We start from the raw sequence: 20156 nt of genomic DNA on the forward strand, positions 1-20156 counted from the left end.
GTAAAAAAAGGTGTCAGTTTTGTTGCCAGATAAAAGGGTAAAAAACAATTATCATATTTTGCTGCTGCCAAAGAAGCGTTCGTTACGCCTGCGATGACGTCACAAACGCCAGCGCGTCTCTCGTCGGGGACGTCAAAAAGCGTCACTCACGCGATGACGTCAAACCGCCGGCGTTTATCTCTCGTTGGTGACGTCAAACCGCCGGCGGCGTGTGTCACTCGTCGGTGACGTCAAACCTCCGCCGGCGTGTCTCTCGCCGCTGACGTCATACCTCCATCGGTGGCGTGTGTCTCTCGTCGGTGACGTCAAACCGCCGTCGGCGAGTGTCTCTCGCCGGTGACGTCAAACCGCCGTCTGCGTGTCTCTCGTCGGTGACGTCATACCGCCGTCGGCTTGTGTCACTCGTCGGTGACGTGCGCGGTCACGTGACGGTTCCCGCTTCTTGTTGATGGCAGCAGTGCAGCGCCTCCTGCGACTAAAACTTCACGGAGTCGACTAAACAACAACAACACAACCACCATCGTCCTCCTCCTCCTCATCATCACTCCTCATCATCATCTCCTCCTCCCTCATCGACAACCTCTTCAGGGGAGGAGGGAGGGTGGAGAGCCATGAAGAGAGGCGAGGATGCGCGCGCTGTGCTGACGAAAGAGGCTCAATCCAAGGCAAGGCCGCAGTCCCCCTTCATGGGCCTGCTCGCCCGACTGACGCCGAAAACTTTTATCTTCTTCTCAATCACCGTCGTTGTAATTTTCGTCGTAATTATCAGCGTTGTAATGATTATAATCGTCGTGAGAATTATAATAATTGTCATTGTTGTAATTATAATTATTATAAATGTCATCCACATCATTAGCATCATCATCAATATTCGTGGTGGTTACGCTGATATCATTAAAGTGTTGACTGCCGCTCAGTGTTGGGGGTCTCTGTGGTGCGGGCAACCTCGCCAGGAGGCTATCAACTCCTGTTGTGCTTGCTGTTGTTGTGACATTGAGTGGGTGGGTGAGTGAGTGAGTGGGTGAGTGAGTTAGTGAGTGGGTCGGTGAGTGGGTGGGTGGGTGAGTCGGTGAGTGGGTGGGTGAGTGTGGTGCGGGCAACCTCGCCAGGAGGCTATCAACTCCTGTTGTGCTTGCTGTTGTTGTTGTGACATTGAGTGGGTGGGTGAGTGAGTTAGTGGGTGAGTGAGTTAGTGAGTGGGTGAGTGAGTGGGTGGGTGAGTGGATGCGTGGGTGGGTGAGTGAGTGGGTGAGTGAGTTAGTGGGTGAATGAGTGGATGAGTGGGTGGGTGAGTGAGTGAGTGAGTGGGTGAGTGGATGCGTGGGTGGGTGAGTGAGTGGTTGGGTGAGTGAGTGGTTAGGTGAGTGAGTTGGTGAGCGTGTGGTTGGGTGAGTGAGTGAGTGGGTGAGTGAGTGGGTGAGTGGGTGGGTGAGTGGGTGGATGAGTTAGTTAGTGGGTGGGTGGATGGGTGAGTGAATGGGTGGATGAGTGAGTGGATGAGTGAGTGGATGAGTGAGTGGATGAGTGAGTGGATGAGTGAGTGGATGAGTGAGTGGATGAGTGAGTGGGTGAGTGAGTGGTTAGGTGAGTGAGGAGGTGGGTGAGTGGGTGAGTGAGTGGGTGGGTGGGTGAGTTGGTGGGTGAGTGAGTGAGTTAGTGGGTGGGTGGGTGAGCTGAGTGGTATGGTGAGTTAGTGGGTGAGTGGGCGAGTTAGTGGTTGGGTGAGTGGATGAGTGGGTGGGTGAGTGAGAGTTTTCCAGTCTCAGACGGTCTGGGTGGATTTATAAAGAAACTCTTGTTGTAATATAAACTGTTGTAATATAAACTGTTGTAATATACATTACACTTATATTATAAACGAGGACACGCAGACAAAGATCCCCCGTATAGCCTTCACAGACTGTTGGGACAAGTGCTGTTAGCGAGCACCTATCCACTACGCCACCGCTCTTCACTTCAACACACACACGTACGCGCATACACGTACACAGACACACGTACACAGACGCACACGTACACAGACACACACACACGTACACAGACACACACACATGTACACAGACACACATACACGTACACAGACACACACACGTACACACACACACACACGTACACACACACACACGTACACAGACACACGTACACAGACACACGTACACACACACACACGTACACAGACACACACACGTACACAGACACACGTACACAGACACACACGCACATAGACACACACACAGACACACACGTACACAGACACACACGTACACAGACACACACGTACACAGACACACACGTACACAGACACACGTACACACACACACGTACACAGACACACACACGTACACAGACACACACACGTACACAGACACACGTACACAGACACACACGTACACAGACACACACACGTACACAGACATACACGTACACAGACACACACGTACACAGACACACACGTCCGCACACACGTCCGCACACACGTCCGCACACACGTACACACACGTACACAGACACACACGTACACGCACACACGTACACAGACACACACGTACACAGACACACGTACACAGAGACACACGTACACACACGTACACACACACACGCACACCCGTACACACACGTACACACACACGTACACACGCACACACGTACACACACGTACACACACACGCACGTCACGGCGTTGTGACATGGTGCCGACCGCCGTTTGTTTGTCGCTTGCCTAGGTGGTGATGAGGAGGCTGCCCCCGCATCTCACAAGCGAGCAACTCCTGGAACAAATCTCTCCTCTGCCTGACCACGACTACTACTATTTCGTGCCGGCGGACCTGAGGTATCGGTAGCCCCCCGGCGTTTGGACATTAATCGGGAGGACCGCGCCTCTTTCTGCGCGGTGGAATGTTGAAGGGAGGAGCGGTCTGCATTGGGGCTTTCTCGGCAGTAATCTGCCGACGGACCGGTATCTGGCGGTGCGTTTAGACCACTGGTTCTTAAGCTTTCCTGCAGCCTTGTCCCCGCGTCTCTCTCCGCGCCTCTCTCCGCGCCTCTCTCCGCGCCTCTCTCCGCGCGTCACCGCGTCTCTCTCTGCGTCTCTCTCTGCGTCTCTCTCCGCGTCTCTCTCCGTGTCTCTCTCCGTGTCTCTCCGTGTCTCTCTCCGCGTGTCCTCAAGTCTCTCTCCGTGTCTCTCTCCGTGTCTCTTTCGGCGCGTCACCGCGTCTCTCTCCGTGTCTCTGTCCACGTGTCCCCGCGTCTCCCTCAACGTGTCAGCGTGTCTCTCTCCATCTCTCTCCGCGTGTCCCCAAGTCTCTCTCCGCGTGTCCCCGTGTCTCTCTCTGCTTGTCCCCGCGTCTCTCTCTGCTTGTCCTCGCGTCCTCATGTATGTCGCATGCCACCATCCTCCCCATGTCTCTGTGTTTTCCCTGGTGTTTGTATGTTGAACTTTCGCACCGTACGTTGCCATCTTGTGCACTCGTGTTGAAATTCTTTCGCACCGTGCGTAGCCAACCATGCTTATCGGAGGTGCGGGGGGCGGGTGGAAGGACAACAAACTAAACACAAAAAGCAGCCCTTCTAAGTGAAACTAGTTTGTCAGTCCAGATGATGACGATGGTTTTAAAAGTGCCGCACAGCTCTCAGTAGCTTCGTAATATCGGAAGGGAAGAGCGTTCCAGACGGCCACAAAAGGGGCGTGTTCCTAGAAGAGCCGCATGATGCTGCGGTGACCACCATCTTTTTTGGAAGGACCCCGCCCGTGTAACCCACCCCCCCCCCCTGTGTGTGTCTGTCCAGCCTGCGTCCGCATGCATTCTGCCGGGCCTACATCAACTTCTCGTCCAGCGAGGGCGTCCTGGAGTTCAGGGATCGCTTTGACGGCTACGTCTTCATCAACGAGAAAGGTGACTGATCAGGGTGGCCGGGGGGGCGTGACATCCACCAGGCAGTGGTAGGGGTGGTAGGGGTGGTGGCGGTGGTGGTGGTGGCGGTGGTGGAGGCGGCGGTGGTGGTGGTGGTGGTGGCGGCGGGTGGCGGTTGTGGAGGTGGCGGTGGAGGTGGTGGAGGCGGAGGTTGGAGGCGGAGGTTGGAGGCGGTGGTGGTGGTGGTGGCGGCGGTGGCGGTGGTGGTGGTGGCGGTGGTGGTGGTGGTGGTGGCGGTGGTGGTGGTGTTGGCGGTGATGGTGATGGTGATGGTGGTGGTGGCGGCGGTGGTGGCGGCGGTGGTGGCGGCGGTGGTGGCGGTGGTGGTTGTGGTGTTGGTGGTCCTGGGCAAAAACAACCCCCTACCTCCTCGTGGTGCCGGACGGCAACGCTGTGGTGAGCACTGCAATGGGGGGGGGTGGGCCAATTTAGATTGGCCCTTCCCTTCATGGCATTTGTAAACACCACAGCGGCATAAATGGAGGCTCTGGATGGGTGCGAGGGGCTGGTAACCCCTCCAACTTCAACTGACTACCACTAAATTACGATGCAAAATACTTATTAAGCTTGTGCCGGGGACCCCGGGGGAACAGGCGTCTATGACGTCTCCTGGCCAAACCCCATTTGGCGGAGCCAGGAGACTGAATCTTCACCCTTGGGGCTCCTCCAGAAACAACAAAAAACTACTACGTGTGGCCACGTGGAATGTTCGAATGCTCACTGCGGAGGAGAGGCTGCCACTCCTCTGTCGGGAGCTGGACCTGTACCGCCTGAATCTCAGTGACATTCAGGAGGTCCGGTGGACCGGCTCTGGCTCCTGCCACTATGAGGGGTGGACAGTCCTCTACTCGGAGCAGGAGACTGCCAAACAACAGGGAGTGGCTCTTCTTCTGAACAAAGGGGGCGTGGGAGCGTGGCGGTGAGGTGTGGGAAGCTGTAAGCCCCAGGCTACTTTGGGCTCGCCTTCCCATCAACCAGAGGTGAGGAGTGGTGGTCGTGGTTACTTACGCCCCCACCGAAGACGAACAGCCGTGGAGACAGCAGGCAAGGCCGATGAGTCAGATGCCTTCTATGACCTCCTGTCACAGGTGCTGGCTAAAGTGGCCTCTTGGGATTGAGTTATCTTGTTGGGCGACTTCAATGCCCGTGTTGGTCATGATGCTGGCTCCTGGTCTGGAGTGATTGGAAGGCATGGGCCAGATCAGCTCAATAACAACGGTAGGAGGCTGCTAGATTTTTGTGCAGCCCATGGGCTTGTAATTACCAACACGCTGTTCCAGCATCGGCTCATCCACACAACATCATAGATGCATGCGGGGTCCAAGCAAGAATAGGGACCGCACAGACTGTAACAACTACAGGGGCATCTCACTCCTCAGTGTGCTGGGAAAGGTCCTGGCAAGGATTGTTCAACATCTCCTTGCTAGGCACGCTGAGGAGAGGCTTGCAGAGCCCCAATGCGGTTTCAGGAAAGGGCGGTCCTGCACAGATGCCATATTTTCTGTCTGTCTGCTACAGCAGAGGTATAGGGAATTCCGACAAGACCTACATCTCTGCTTTATTGACCTGGTCAAGGCCTATGATACCATCAGTAGGCCTGGGCTCTGGGTTGTTTTTCATGCTTTTGTGATCGCTGCGCTGAAGATGGCGGTGGTGGTGGGGCTGATGGTGGTGGGGCTGATGGTGGTGGGGCTGATGGTGGTGGGGTTGATGATGGTGGGGTTGATGGTGAATGGTGGCGGTGATGGTCGTGGTGGTGGTGTCGTTGGTGGTGGTGGTGTTGGTGGTGATGGTGGCATTGGTGGTGATGGTGGTGGTGTCGTTGGTGGTGATGGTGATTGTGGTGGCGTTGGTGGTGGTGGTGGCGTTGGTGGTTCTGTGAGTGGTGGTGGTGGCGTTGGTGGTGGTGGCGGTGGTGGTGGTGTCGTTGGTGGTGATGGTGGGCCTTACCTGTTAAGATAAAATAGTTTCAAAAATTTTTTTTTACTTTTTACTGCGCTCTTGTGTGGCTGCTGCTGCTGCTCCATGCCTCTCAGGCCAAGAGTTCCCGGCCGTGGTGGAGTTCGCCGCTTTCCAGAAGATACCAAAGAAGCGAGTGCGCAAGAGAGACGCCAAGTGCGGGACCATCGAAGAAGGCAGGTCTCTAGAAAAGCCTCTCGTGGGGGCCCTCTCTGTCGCCACTGGGTTAGGGTTGCACGGTGTGTGTGTGTGTACCTGCAGCGGATGTGTGACGTGAGTGAGTGGGTGCATGACTGAGTGGGTGGGTGAGTGGGTGAGTTCGTGAGTGGGTGAGTGACTGAGTGAGTGGGTGGGTGAGTGAGTTAGTTGAGTGAATGGGTGAGTGGGTGAGTGAGTGAGTGGGTGAGTTACTGAGTGAGTGGGTGGGTGAGTGAGTTAGTTGAGTGAATGAGTGAGTCGGTGAGTGAAAATATGCTTGCGAAACGTGGACCCCTCTAATGGAACATCTGCGCCGGTTAGAAACATTCAGACTGGCCTCCCTGCGATTCATCCTGGGTTTGACCAGCAGGCTGGATTGTGTGCGGAGCTCACAAATCATAGAAAGATCTGGACAATACAGGCAAGGCTGTATTGGCCGGGTCATGTAGCCCACATGCCCAGCCACCGCATGCCCAGCAGCTTCTGTTTGGCCACAAAGAGGGGGCTAAACGGGCATGACATGGGCTGGAGATGAGATGGAGTGATGTGGTACGGGAGGATGTGAAGCTGAGTGGACTTGCCGATGACTGGTACCAGCGGTGTCAAGATCGGCTTCTGTGGAAGAGGCTCGTGAAGGGCGCTACTGGGCAGTTGGAGGCAGTCGCTCTCCAACAACAACGGAGGGCAGAAGAGCGACGCTCACAACAACCAGCGAAGCGCCGGGAGGCTAAAATACTGTTGGAACAGTAGCCTGACCTTCGGCCTGAAGGTTGACCCTTGACCTGAAGCCTGACCCTTGGCTTGAAGCCTAAACCTTGACCTGAAGCCTAACCCTTGACCTGAAGCCTGACACTTGACCTGAAGCCTGACCCTTGACCTGAGGCCTGACCCTTGACCTGAAGCCTAACCCTTGACCTGAAGCCTGACACTTGATCTGAAGCCTGACCCTCGGCCTGAAGCCTGACCCTCGGCCTGAATGCCTTACCCTTGCCCTGAAGCCTGACCCTTGACCTGAAGCCTGACCCTTGACCTGAATCCTGACTCTGATCACGTGTCTTTGTTTTTGTGGTTGATGGGGACGCGTCCACGACAGATGAAGACTTCGCGCGCTTCCTGGAAAGCTGCCGGGAGCAGAGCGACGAGGCCGGAGCCAAGAACCCCGAGCAGCTGCTGGAGGAGGTCGAGGCTCGGACACGCGAGATGGGCAGTGAGTCCGGGGGGGGGAGGGGCGTGGGGGAGGGGGTGTGATGGGGGGGTGGGGGGAGGGGTGGTGAGTCTGGGGGGGTGGGGGGAGGGGTGGTGAGTCTGGGGGGAGGGGTAATGGGGGGGTGGGGGGATGGGGGAGATGGGGGGTGAGTCTGCGGGGGGTGGGGTGGGGGGGGCGTGATGGGGGGGGTGGGGGGAGGGGTGGTGAGTCTGGGGGGTGGTGATGGGGGGAGGGGGGGCGTGATGGGGGGGTGGGGGGAGGGGTGGTGAGTCTGGGGGGGTGGGGGGGTGGTGATGGGGGGGTGGGGGGAGGGGGGAGATGGGGGGAGGGGGGAGAGTCTGGGGGGGATGGGGGGAGGGGAGATTGGCAGCGAGTCCGAGGAGAGAGGAGTTAGATGCGGGGGGGGGGGGGGGTGGCGCTCGTTCGTGATGTCCGTCCGCTGCTCGCGTTGACACCGCACTCCCTCGTTTGTGTTGCAGCGAATAAATCGACACCTCTGCTGGAATATATCAAGAACAAAATGCTGGAGAAACAGGTAGAGTGAGTGCGTGTGACCGAGTGTACGTGTGTGTGTGAGTGTTGTGAGTGTGTGTGTGACTGAGTGTACGTGTGTGTGTGTGATCGAGTGTGTACGTGTGTACGTGACCGAGTGTGTACGTGTGTGTGTGACTGAGTGTACGTGTGTGTGTGTGTGTGACTGAGTGTACGTGTGAGTGTGTGTGTGACCGAGTGTGTGTGTGTAACTGAGTGTGTACGTGTGTGTGTGACTGAGTGTACGTGTGTGTGTTTCTGACAGAGTGTACGTGAGTGTGTGTGTGCGTGTGGGGAGCGGTGACGTAGTGCTTAGCACGCTGCCCTACGAACCCGGCGACACGAGTTCAATTCCCCGCTCACGGGTCAACGCCAGTGGCCGTGCGCAAACATCGTCACCGCCGGGGAGACAAAGGCGGCCGGGCGGGCGGGCGTGGTACTGACCACCCACCCCCTCGTATACCGTGCCGGCCTTCATCGGGCCACGTACCGGTACCGCACGTGGCCGCCGCCCCCATTATTTTATTTACCGCTTCCGTCGGCGCTTCTTTCCCGCAACGCTCACACTCGTCTGAGTAGCGGTGTTGGTGAGCCCACAAGCTGCTAACCCCGAGCCAACATGAGTTAAAAAACAACCGTCGCCGCAGAGCTTCTTTGAAAATGGGGAAAGACCCAACGATGAACACCCCCCCACCCCCAACCCCGGTCCGTGAACAAATTGTCTTCCACGAAACTGGTTCCTGGTGTCGACGTACAGACGCGCGTGTCGACGTACAGACGCGCGCGTGTCGACGTACAGACGCGCGTGTCGATGTACAGACGCGCGTGTCGACGTACAGACGCGCGCGTGTCGACGTACAGACGCGCGCGTGTCGACGTACAGGCGCGTGCGTGTCGACGTACAGACGCGCGTGTCGATGTACAGACGCGCGTGTCGACGTACAGACGCGCGCGTGTCGACGTACAGACGCGCGCGCGCCGACGTACAGACGCGCGCGTGTCGACGTACAGACGCGCGCGTGTCGACGTACAGACGCGCGCGCGCCGACGTACAGACGCGCGCCTGCGCGTCAACCGCACTATGATGTCACGCCGCTGCTTGGCAGCACTAACTTGCTGTCGCCGCTGTCCCCGTCATCACCGCTGTGGTCACCGCCATCATCACCGCCATCGTCACCTTCGTCACCGCCATCATCACCGCCATCGTCACCTTCGTTGTCGCCGTCGTCACCGCCATCATCACCTTCGTCATCGTCACCGCCATCGTCACCTTCGTCACCGCCATCATCACCGCCATCGTCACCGCCATCGTGACCATCGTCACCGCCATCATCACCGCCATCATCACCGCCATCGTCACCGCCATCGTCACCTTCGTCATCGTCACCGCCATCGTCACCTTCGTCACCGCCATCATCACCGCCATCATCACCGCCATCGTCACCGCCATCGTCACCTTCGTTATCGTCACCGCCATCGTCACCTTCGTCACCGCCATCATCACCGCCATCATCACCGCCATCGTCACCGCCATCGTCACCGTCGCCGCCGTCACCAGCGAGCGAGGGAGGAGCGCTGGGCCGAGCGGCGCCGCGTTGACTCTCGCCGATCGGTGGCGGCCGGCGGCGGCGGCGGAGCGATCTCCGGGCACGACCCGCGGAGGCGCTACCGCGGCGCGGCGATGCCGGCGGCGGCGGACGACGGCGGCGGCCCCGCGGATGACGCCGGTGCCGGCGGCGGCGGCGGCGGCGGCGGCGGCGTCGCCGGGGGAGTCTCGCGGAGGGTCAGGCCCGAGGCCCGGCCGCGGCGGACGGAGCGGCAGCGCGAGAGAGAGGGGCCCGTCCACAAGGGCCCGTACGGCGGCACGCAGGGCGGCGCGCCCGTCATGACGGTCAAGGTGAGGGTGTGTGTGTGTGTGCGCGTGTGTGTGCGTGCGCGTGTGTGTGCGTGTGTGTGTGTGCGTGTGTGTGTGTGCGTGCGTGCGTGCATGTGTGTGCGGGCGTTTGACACTTCACGTGGCCTCAAGGTGCACTTGGCCTGGCACAAGCGTCGTGGTGACGTCACCGCCACTTAGTGGCGAATGGCGGTTGTTGTTGTTGTTGCGTGCGTGCGCGTGTGTGCATGTGTGCGTGTGTGCATGTGTGTGTCTCTGTGTGTGTCTGTGTATGGGGAGCGGTAGTGTAGCGGTTAGCGCGCTGCGCTATGAACCTGGCGACCCGGGTTCGATTCCCGCTCACGGCCAACACCAGTGACGATTATCTGAACCGGTCCTGGGCCTCCCCTAGGTCGACTCAGCCTTAAATGAGTACCTGGTGCGGTGTGTAGTAAACATTGGCACTGGGGAGACAAAGGCGGTCGGGGGTGGTGCTGGCCACCCACCCCCTCGTGCGCCGTGCTGGCCTTCATAGGTGCTCGCTAACAGCACTTGCCCCTACAGTCTGTTAAGGCTCTTTGGGGGATCTTTGTTGTTTTTTGTGTGTGCACATGCGTGTGTGCACATGCGTGTGTGCACATGCGTGTGTGCACATGCGTGTGTGCACATGCGTGTGTGCGTCCTTGTGTGCGCGCTAGTGCTCCACGTGTTTCCAGAGATGATTCCATTGCCATTATTATTCCTGCACGGCGGCCTATGTAACAATATAAACAGGTTGCCTCGTGCGTCTGCATGTCTGTGTGTTCGCTTGTTTGCACGTCTTTGTATCTGTGTGTGTCTGCTTGTCTGTGTGTCTGTGTGTGTGTGTGTGTGCGTGTCTTGTGTGTCTGCTTGTCTGTTGCCGCGCATCCGTGTGTCCGCATGTGTGTCTGCGTGTCTTGTGTCCATGTGTCTGTATCCGTGCGTCTGCATGTGTGTGTGTCCGCGTGTCTGCACGTCTGTGTATCTGTGTGTGTCTGCTTGTCTGTTTATCTGCTTGTCTGTATATCCGCGTGTCTGCCTGTCCGCGTGTCTGTATATCCGTGTGTCTGTATATCCGCGTGTCTGCGTGTCCGCGTGTCTGTATATCCGCGTGTCTGTATATCCGCGTGTCTGCCTGTCCGCGTGTCTGTATATCCGCGTGTCTGTATATCCGCGTGTCTGCCTGTCCGCGTGTCTGTATATCCGTGTGTCTGTATATCCGCGTGTCTGTATATCCGCGTGTCTGCCTGTCCGCGTGTCTGTAAATCCGTGTGTCTGTATATCCGCGTGTCTGCCTGTCCGCGTGTCTGTATATCCGTGTGTCTGTATATCCGTGTGTCTGTATATCCGCGTGTCTGCCTGTCCGCGTGTCTGTATATCCGTGTGTCTGTATATCCGCGTGTCTGTATATCCGTGTGTCTGTATATCCGTGTGTCTGTTTATCTGCTTGTCTGTATATCCGCGTGTCTGTATATCCGTGTGTCTGTATATCCGCGTGTCTGCCTGTCCGCGTGTCTGTATATCCGTGTGTCTGTATATCCGTGTGTCTGTATATCCGCGTGTCTGCCTGTCCGCGTGTCTGTATATCCGTGTGTCTGTATATCCGCGTGTCTGTATATCCGTGTGTCTGTATATCCGTGTGTCTGTTTATCTGCTTGTCTGTATATCCGCGTGTCTGTATATCCGTGTGTCTGTATATCCGCGTGTCTGCCTGTCCGCGTGTCTGTATATCCGTGTGTCTGTATATCCGTGTGTCTGTATATCCGCGTGTCTGCCTGTCCGCGTGTCTGTATATCCGTGTGTCTGTATATCCGCGTGTCTGTATATCCGTGTGTCTGTATATCCGTGTGTCTGTTTATCTGCTTGTCTGTATATCCGCGTGTCTGTATATCCGTGTGTCTGTATATCCGCGTGTCTGCGTGTCCGCGTGTCTGTATCCGTGCGTCCGCGCGTGACCTCCCAGCTGTTGCAGAAGCGCGGCCCCACCGATCCCTCCGAGGCCAAGACGGCGACACCGCCGGCGCCGCCGCCACCGTCTCCTCCTCCCCCTGCGCCGGCCCCTCAGGGCGCCGGCCCCACCGTTCCGGCCCCCGGCCCCGCGGCCTCCCCCGCCGACGCCGAGGGCCGGGAAGTGGCGAGGGCCGAGGTGCGGGAGGCCGCCGGCTGGCCCCGTGAGCGCACGCGGCCCCGCGGGTGGGAGGAGAGCCGGCGCAAGCGGGCCGAGAGGGCACAGCCCGGCGGCAGGGACGAGCGCGGCGAGGACGGCGGGGGAGGGGGAGGAGGGGGAGGAGGAGGTGGAGGGGGAGGAGGAGGTGGGGGAGGGAGATTCCTTTCGAATCGAGGCGGGGAGAGAGACGGAGCGAAGGAGGCGGCGAAAGACCGGGACGGTGGCGGCGGCGGTGGCAGGGACGGTGGTGGTGGTGGTGGCAGGGACGGTGGTGGTGGCGGTGGTAGGGACGGTGGTGGCGGCAGGGAGGGCCCGTCGAGGGACCCCGCCCGACAGACGAGGGACTCCGGGGGCGGCGTCCGTTCCGTGAGGCCGTCTCCACTTCCCCCGGGCCGGCCGGCTCCTCACCACCAACACCACCAACACCACAACCAGCAACAGCAGCAGCAGCGGGAGCCCCGGTCGGACGCCGGCGCCGACCAGGGGAGGCTCCGTGCGACGAACGCCGCAGCCGGGCGGAGACCCCCGAGGGAGGTGGAGGGGCGGTCGCGGGGAGAGCGCGGGGAGAGCGAGGGGAGGGCGGGGGAGGGCCGCTCGCCCGACCGCGACGGCGAGAGGGAGAGGCGCAAGGAAGAGGCAAGGGCGCGTCGACTCCGGAACAAGGTGACGGTGCGCGTGAGTGAGTGAGTGGGTGAGTGAGTGAGTGAGTGTGTGAGTGAGTGCGTGAGTGAGTGCGTGAGTGAGTGCGTGAGTGCGTGAGTGCGTGAGTGAGTGGGTGCGTGAGTGGGTGAGTGAGTGCGTGAGTGAGTGAGTGCGTGAGTGAGTAAGTGAGTGAGTGCGTGAGTGAGTGAGTGCGTGAGTGAGTGTGTGAGTGAGTGACGGAGTGAGTGAGTGAGTGCGTGAGTGAGTGAGTGCGTGAGTGAGTGAGTGCGTGAGTGAGTGAGTGAGTGCGTGAGTGAGTGCGTGCGTGAGTGCGTGAGTGAGTGAGTGCGTGAATGCGTGCGTGAATGCGTGCGTGCGTGCGTGAGTGAGTGAGTGCGTGAATGCGTGCGTGAATGCGTGCGTGAGTGCGTGAGTGAGTGAGTGAGTGCGTGAGTGAGTGCGTGAGTGAGTGCGTGAATGCGTGCGTGAGTGCGTGAGTGAGTGCGTGAATGCGTGCGTGAATGCGTGCGTGAGTGCGTGAGTGAGTGAGTGAGTGCGTGAGTGAGTGCGTGAGTGAGTGCGTGAATGCGTGCGTGAGTGCGTGAGTGAGTGCGTGAGTGAGTGCGTGAGTGCGTGCGTGAGTGCGTGAGTGAGTGCGTGAGTGAGTGCGTGAATGCGTGCGTGAGTGCGTGAGTGAGTGCGTGAGTGAGTGCGTGAATGCGTGCGTGAATGCGTGCGTGAGTGCGTGCGTTTGGCAAACTTCGCCGCCGGGCTAGAGGTCGCAATCGGGTACCCGATACCCGTACCCTACCCGATACCCGGCTACCTGTACCCGGGTAGCCGTTTGCGACCCTGGTGCGGCCGGGTACGGGTACGGGTAGGCCGTGAGTCACCGGTGAGTCACCGTTTGTCACTCATTTCCCGACGTCTTGTGTCTCTTCTCACAATTCAAGTTCCTAGAATCAACCCACCCGCGCCTGCAACATGGCTTCATCCCAGAGGTCGCAATCGGGTACCCGATACCCGTACCCTACCTCTATACCCGGCCGGGTACGGGTAGTCGGGTATCGGGTAGGGTACGGGTACCCGTTTTCGACCCTGGTGCGGCCGGGTACGGGTAAGGAATCAAAACCCGTTTGCGACCTCTGACACCGGGGGGAGACGAAGGTGGCCGGGCGAGCGTGGTGCTGGCCACGCACCCCCCTCGTGTGCTATGATGATGGGTGGTGGTGATGATGATGGGTGGTGGTGTTGGTGGTGGTGGGTGGTGTTTGTGGTGGTGGTGGTGGTGGTGGTGATGATAGTTGGTGGTGATGATGGGTGGTGGTGTTGGTGGTGACGGTGGTGGTAGTGTTGGTGATGATGATGGGTGGTGTTTGTGGTGGTGGTGGTGGTGGTGATGGGTGGTGGTGGTGATGGTGACGGTGGTGGTGACAATGGTGGTGGTGATGACGGTGGTGGTAGTGATGGGGGGTGGTGACGATGGTGGTAGTGTTGGTGATGATGATGGGTGGTGGTGGTTGGTGGTGGTGGTGATGATGGGTGGTGGTGGTGGTGGTTGGTGGTGGTGGTGGTGATGATGGGTGGTGGTGGTTGGTGGTGGTGGTGATGATGGGTGGTGGTGGTGGTGGTTGGTGGTGGTGGTGGTGATGATGGGTGGTGGTGATGGGTGGTGGTGATGGGTGGTGTTTGTGGTGGTGGTGATGGGTGGTGGTGGTGGTGGTGATGATGGTTGGTGGTGGTGGTTGGTGGTGGTGTTGGTGGTGATGATGGGTGGTGTTTGTGGTGGTGGTGGTGATGATGGGTGGTGTTTGTGGTGGTGGTGGTGGTGGTGGTGATGAAGGGTGGTGGTGGTGGTGGTGTTGGTGGTGATGATGGGTGGTGTTTGTGGTGGTGGTGGTGATGATGGGGGGTGTTTGTGGTGGTGGTGGTGGTGGTGATGAAGGGTGGTGGTGGTGGTGGTGGTTGGTGGTGGTGGTGATGATGGGTGGTGTTTGTGGTGGTGGTGGTGATGATGGTTGGTGGTGGTGATGGGTGGTGGTGGTTGGTGGTGGTGGTGATGGGTGGTTGGTTCGTAGTTGCTGCTGCTGCTGCTCGCTACTAACAGCACTTGCCCCGACAGGTCTGTTGAGGCTACGCGGGGGATCTTTGTCTTGTTGGCAGCGCTGCTGCGCTACGAACCCGGCGACCCGAGTTCGATTCCCGCTCACGGCCAACACCGGCGACGATTATATCTGAACCGGTCCTGGGCCTCTCCTAGGTCTACTCGGCCTCAAATGAGTACCTGGTGCTGTGTGTGTGTAGTAAACACTAGGGGAGACAAAGGCGGCTGGGTGGGTGTGGTGCCCGGCCACCCACCCCCTCGTGTGCCGCTGTGCCGGCCTTCGTAGGTGCCGCTGCTTGCTACTAACAGCACTTGCCCCAACAGTGTGTTAAGGCTACACGGGGGATCTTTGTCTTTGCGTGTGCTGTAGGAACGGCCGTCAATCCAGCTGTACACTCCGGGGGGTGGGCGCCGACAGCAAAGACCCGACGTTTCGCAGCCAGGCCAAGAGAAGGACGGCCCAGCCACATAGTGGATACTGTGTACACACACTAACGCATGTACACACGCACGCACACACGCACACGCACACACGCACGCACACGCACTGGAGTACACAGGCACACCGCAAAGACAAAGGTCCCCCGTCTAGCCTCTAACAGGCCATCGGGGCAAGTGCTGTTAGTGGCGAGTAGCAGCAGCAGCTTCTATGAACCAACCACCCATCACCACCACCCATCACCACCACGAACACCACCACCACCCATCACAATCACCCATCACCACCACCTGGGTGACACCGTCACAGACAGACAGACCCAGGTGGGAGTGAGTGGACGGGTGACAGCGTCACAGTCAGACAGACCCAGGTGGGAGTGAGTGGACGGGTGACAGCGTCACAGACAGACAGACCCAGGTGAGGGTGAGTGGACGGGTGACAGCGTCACAGTCAGACAGACCCAGGTGGGAGTGAGTGGACGGGTGACAGCGTCACAGTCAGACAGACCCAGGTGGGAGTGAGTGGACGGGTGACAGCGTCACAGACAGACAGACCCAGGTGGGAGTGAGTGGACGGGTGACAGCTTCACAGACAGACAGACCCAGGTGGGAGTGAGTGGATGGGTGACAGCATCACAGTCAGACAGACCCAGGTGAGGGTGAGTGGACGGGTGACAGCGTCACAGTCAGACAGACCCAGGTGAGGGTGAGTGGACGGGTGACTGCGTCACAGTCAGACAGACCCAGGTGGGAGTGAGTGGACGGGTGACAGCTTCACAGTCAGACAGACCCAGGTGGGAGTGAGTGGACGGGTGACAGCGTCACAGTCAGACAGACCCAGGTGAGAGTGAGTGGATGGGTGACAGCATCACAGTCAGACAGACCCAGGTGAGAGTGAGTGGATGGGTGACAGCATCACAGTCAGACAGACCCAGGTGAGGGTGAGTGGACGGGTGACAGCGTCACAGACAGACAGACCCAGGTGAGGGTGAGTGGACGGGTGACGTCGTCACAGACAGTCAGACAGACCCATGTGGGAGTGAGTGGACGGGTGACAGCTTCACAGACAGCGATTTAAAAACACAACCACCAACAACAACCGCCATTCGCCACTAAGTGGCGGTGACGTCACCACGTCGCTTGTGCCAGGCCAAGTGCACCTTGAAGCCACGTGAAGTGTCGAACGCCCGCTGGCAGGAGGTCACGGGGCAGACCCAGCAGGTGCCACGGGTCGACTGACCGAGATGACCGAGATGACTGGCTGATGCACCACCTGTGCCCCCTACTGTACCAACTTGCTGTGCTTTAGCCACCCGGCGCTCCGCTCGTTGTTGTGAGCATTGCTCCTCCGCCCTCCGTTGTTGTTGGAGAGCGACTGCCTCCAACTGCCCAGTAGCAGCGTCCTTCACGAGCCTCCTCCACAGAGGCCGATCTTGACACCGCTGGTACCAGTCATCGGCAAGTCCACTCAGCTCCACGTCCTCCTGGACCACATCACTCCATCTCTTCTCTAGCCCGTGCCGCGCCCGTTTAGCCCCCTCGATCCGGCCGAACAAAAGCTGTTTAGCCATGCAGTGGCTGGGCGCAACCACCAAACACACAAACACACACACGCACACATACATCTGAACCTTATGGCGGGAATCCGGGGTCCCCGAATAAACGGAAGTCAAAATCGTCATCAATTTATTTTTTTTGGCGACTCCGTCGCACCGCGCACGCAAACGCAGCAGCGGTGGCGTCAGCGTCGGCGGTGGCGAGGACGAATTAGCAGAAGAAACAAAACTTTGATCGTCGCGATCGTCGTGCGGAGCCCGTCGAGAGGAACGGATCGCCGTGTCGTTCGCCTTCAACGGACGTAAAATAACGTCGCAACGATAGTTCGATTGAAAGCTTCTTTCGTGACTGCAGGGATTCATCTTTTTGGTTCTTTCGGTAAAGTCACCACGTAGAAGGGAAGTAATAAAATATTAAAAATAAAACAATAAAATGAAATTCTCACGACGTTTCGGCCACGACGCAAGCAGCCGTCCTCAGGTGAAGAACAGGTCTGTCAGAAAGACAGCGTCATTCAGACGCTGTCTTCCCGACAGACCTGTTTTTCACCTGAGGGACGGCTGCTTGCGTTGTGGCCGAAACGTCGTGAGAATTGTATTTTATTATGTTTTATTTTGATTATTTTTTTAATTCCCTTCTACGTGACTTTACAGAAAGAACCAAGAAGAACGGTAGTTCATGCGAGAGCCGCCGCTGGGGTGAGGGGGGGGGGGGTTATGGGACCCCGGGGATTTCTACTCATGAGGTTCATTTCTATTCGAGGGTGTAAAAAGGTAAAGAAAGGGGGGGGGGGGGGGGGGGTGTGAAGTTGGAGGCAACTTGCCTCCGACCTCGAAAGGTGGAAACCGCCGGCGCTCGAGTTCGGGATTTGGAGGTGGGAATGCATCGTGGAGGTCGTTGAGGTAGAGGTCGCAACCGGGTACCCGATACCCGATACCCGTACCCTACCCGATACCCGGCTACCTGTACCCGGCCGGGTATGGGTAGCCGTTTGCGACCCTGGTGCGGCCGGGTACGGGTACGGGTAGGCCGTGAGTCACTGGTGAGTCACCGTTTGTCACTCATTTCCCAACGTCTTGTCTCTTCTCACAATTCAAGTTCCTAGAATCAACCCACCCGCACCTGCAACATGGCTTCATCCCAGAGGTCGCAATCGGGTACCCGATACCCGTACCGTACCCGGCCGGGTACGGCCGGGTACGGGTAGCCGTTTGCGACCCTGGTGCGGCCGGGTACGGGTAAGGAATCAAAACCCGTTTGCGACCTCTGGCGTTGAGGTGAGGGTCGTATTGCGGACAATGTGACTTGTGCCTTAGTGGTTTTGGGGTGGGGCAAATTAATGTTAAATAATAAAATCTAAATGCCACCCGCTGTTGAAATTTCAAATCTGTTTTGTCATGACCTCGTATCGTCTGTCGCAGCCTCGCCCGCTTGCTGCTGCTGTGTGGGTTGCGCGTGTTCCCCTACCCTCTGCACCACACTGCACTACACTATACACTACTGTGCACTACACTATACACTACTATACACTACACTATACACTACTATACACTACACTATACACTACTGTGCACTACACTATACACTACTATGCACTACACTATACACTACTATGCACTACACTATACACTACTGTGCACTACACTATACACTACTATACACTACACTATACACTACTGTGCACTACACTATACACTACTATACACTACACTATACACTACTATACACTACACTATACACTACTATGCACTACACTATACACTACTGTGCACTACACTATACACTACTATACACTACACTATACACTACTGTGCACTACACTATGCACTACACTACTATATACACTACTACACTATACACTACTATATACACAACTATATACACTACACTATACTGTGCACTACACTGTACACTACACTATACACTACACTATACTGTGCACTACACTATACACTATACACAACTATACACTACACTATACACTACTATGCACTACACTATACACTACTACACACTACACTATACACTACACTATACACTACACTATACACTACACTATACACTACTATACACGACACTATACACTACACTATACACGACACTATACACTACACTATACACTACACTATGCACTACTATACACTACACTATACACTACAAAGCAATACACTAGACCAGGGGTCTGCAACCTTTAAGACATAAAGAGCCACTTGGACCCGTTTCCGAAGGAAAAAATAAACTGGGAGCCGCAAAACCATTGCAACATTTAAAACAAATATAACACTGCATATATTGTTTCTTACCTTATTGCTATATACAGGATCGTGCAGTCAGCTGTCAATCTGAATAAAAAAAGGACTTTTTCACTTAACAATGTAAAATATATTTTTGCAAATTAATAGCTAAATTACCTGGTTAATGGGATTTTTGCTCCTGAACCTCAGTGCACAGTGTCTGCACATCAGGGCTGTAAGACGTCACCTTCATTTTCACACAGGCTTGCAAGCTGTCATCTGTGAGGCGTGATCGATGTTTGTTTTTAATATAGTTCATGTTGGAGAAGACCTGCTCACATACATATGTGGAGCCGAAGATCGACAGGACTCCAAATGCATACTTTTTCATGTTTATATAAGTGTTGGGGATGGCATTCCATGTTTCGAATACAAGTTTGTCCTGTTTGGGAAGGTTTTCAATATCACTCCATTTATGATTCTGAGCCAGAATGGCCTTCTGACGGGCAACATCCTCAAGAGTAGCGGTCAAGCATTTGAACTTGGACACCCATATATCTTTGTCGGCTATATCGGCCAGTTCCATCTCAAGATCAGGTTGACTTACACCTGCAAATGCAGTCATATTCAATAGGGATGGATCGATCGCCAGGGGAGTGACAGGGAAGGATAATGTCGTTTTTTCCTCTCTGAACTCACAGAATCGTTTCCCAAACGAACTTTGCATTGTGGTGATTGCAGACTTGAAATATTCCAAATTTATCGTATCATGACTTTGTTTGAACTCTCTCAAAGAGGGAAAGTGAGACAGTGTACCTCTCTGTAAATCTTTGACAAACACTGTCAACTTGCGCTCGAATGCCAAAACCTCCTCCAGCATGTGCAGGGCTGTGCCTCCTTTCCCCTGAAGGGTTGTATTTAGCGTGTTTGGATGTGCTGTCATGTCTACCATAAAATGTAATTTTTCCAGCCACTCTGGCTGTTCCAGCTCAGCAAAGGTGAGCTCTTTGCTGCCCAGGAAGGTTTTTACTTCTTCCAAACATGTGACAAAGCAACGGCAACGTTATTGCCTGTCACCGGGCGGGCAGTGTGGAGCGGAGCGGCGACCTGTCAGCAGCGGCAACGCCAGAGCAGGTGTCACAGTGCGCCTCCTCCCCTCGCTAGCATCCGCCCCGGAGCCGCGGTCAAGGTTCAAAAGAGCCGCATGCGGCTCCGGAGCCGCAGGTTGCCGACCCCTGCACTAGACTATGCACTACACTATACACTACACTATACACTACACACTACACTACACACTACACTACACTATACACT

General features: G+C 56.8%; 1 protein-coding gene and 1 long non-coding RNA gene across 2 annotated transcripts; both read left to right on the forward strand.

Moving 5' to 3' along the window:
* Positions 1-393: 393 nt before the first annotated feature.
* Positions 394-11966, forward strand: LOC144740589 (uncharacterized; the record flags this gene model as incomplete). The annotated part of the gene is made up of 8 exons (XM_078623406.1): positions 394-665; positions 2724-2830; positions 3787-3893; positions 5948-6046; positions 7162-7275; positions 7755-7810; positions 9365-9703; positions 11664-11966. Coding segments are annotated over exons 1-8 (1179 nt in total), but the record flags the coding sequence as incomplete, so codon positions are not given.
* A 156-nt stretch (positions 11967-12122) lies between these two features.
* Positions 12123-16732, forward strand: LOC144740590 (uncharacterized). The gene is made up of 2 exons (XR_013589682.1): positions 12123-12530; positions 14984-16732. It is a non-coding gene; the product is annotated as an uncharacterized LOC144740590 (long non-coding RNA).
* Positions 16733-20156: the final 3424 nt, after the last annotated feature.

The sequence above is a fragment of the Lampetra planeri genome, unplaced genomic scaffold (assembly GCF_965212315.1).
Source record: "Lampetra planeri unplaced genomic scaffold, kcLamPlan1.2.h2 scaffold_237, whole genome shotgun sequence".
NCBI classification, from domain to species: domain Eukaryota; kingdom Metazoa; phylum Chordata; class Hyperoartia; order Petromyzontiformes; family Petromyzontidae; genus Lampetra; species Lampetra planeri.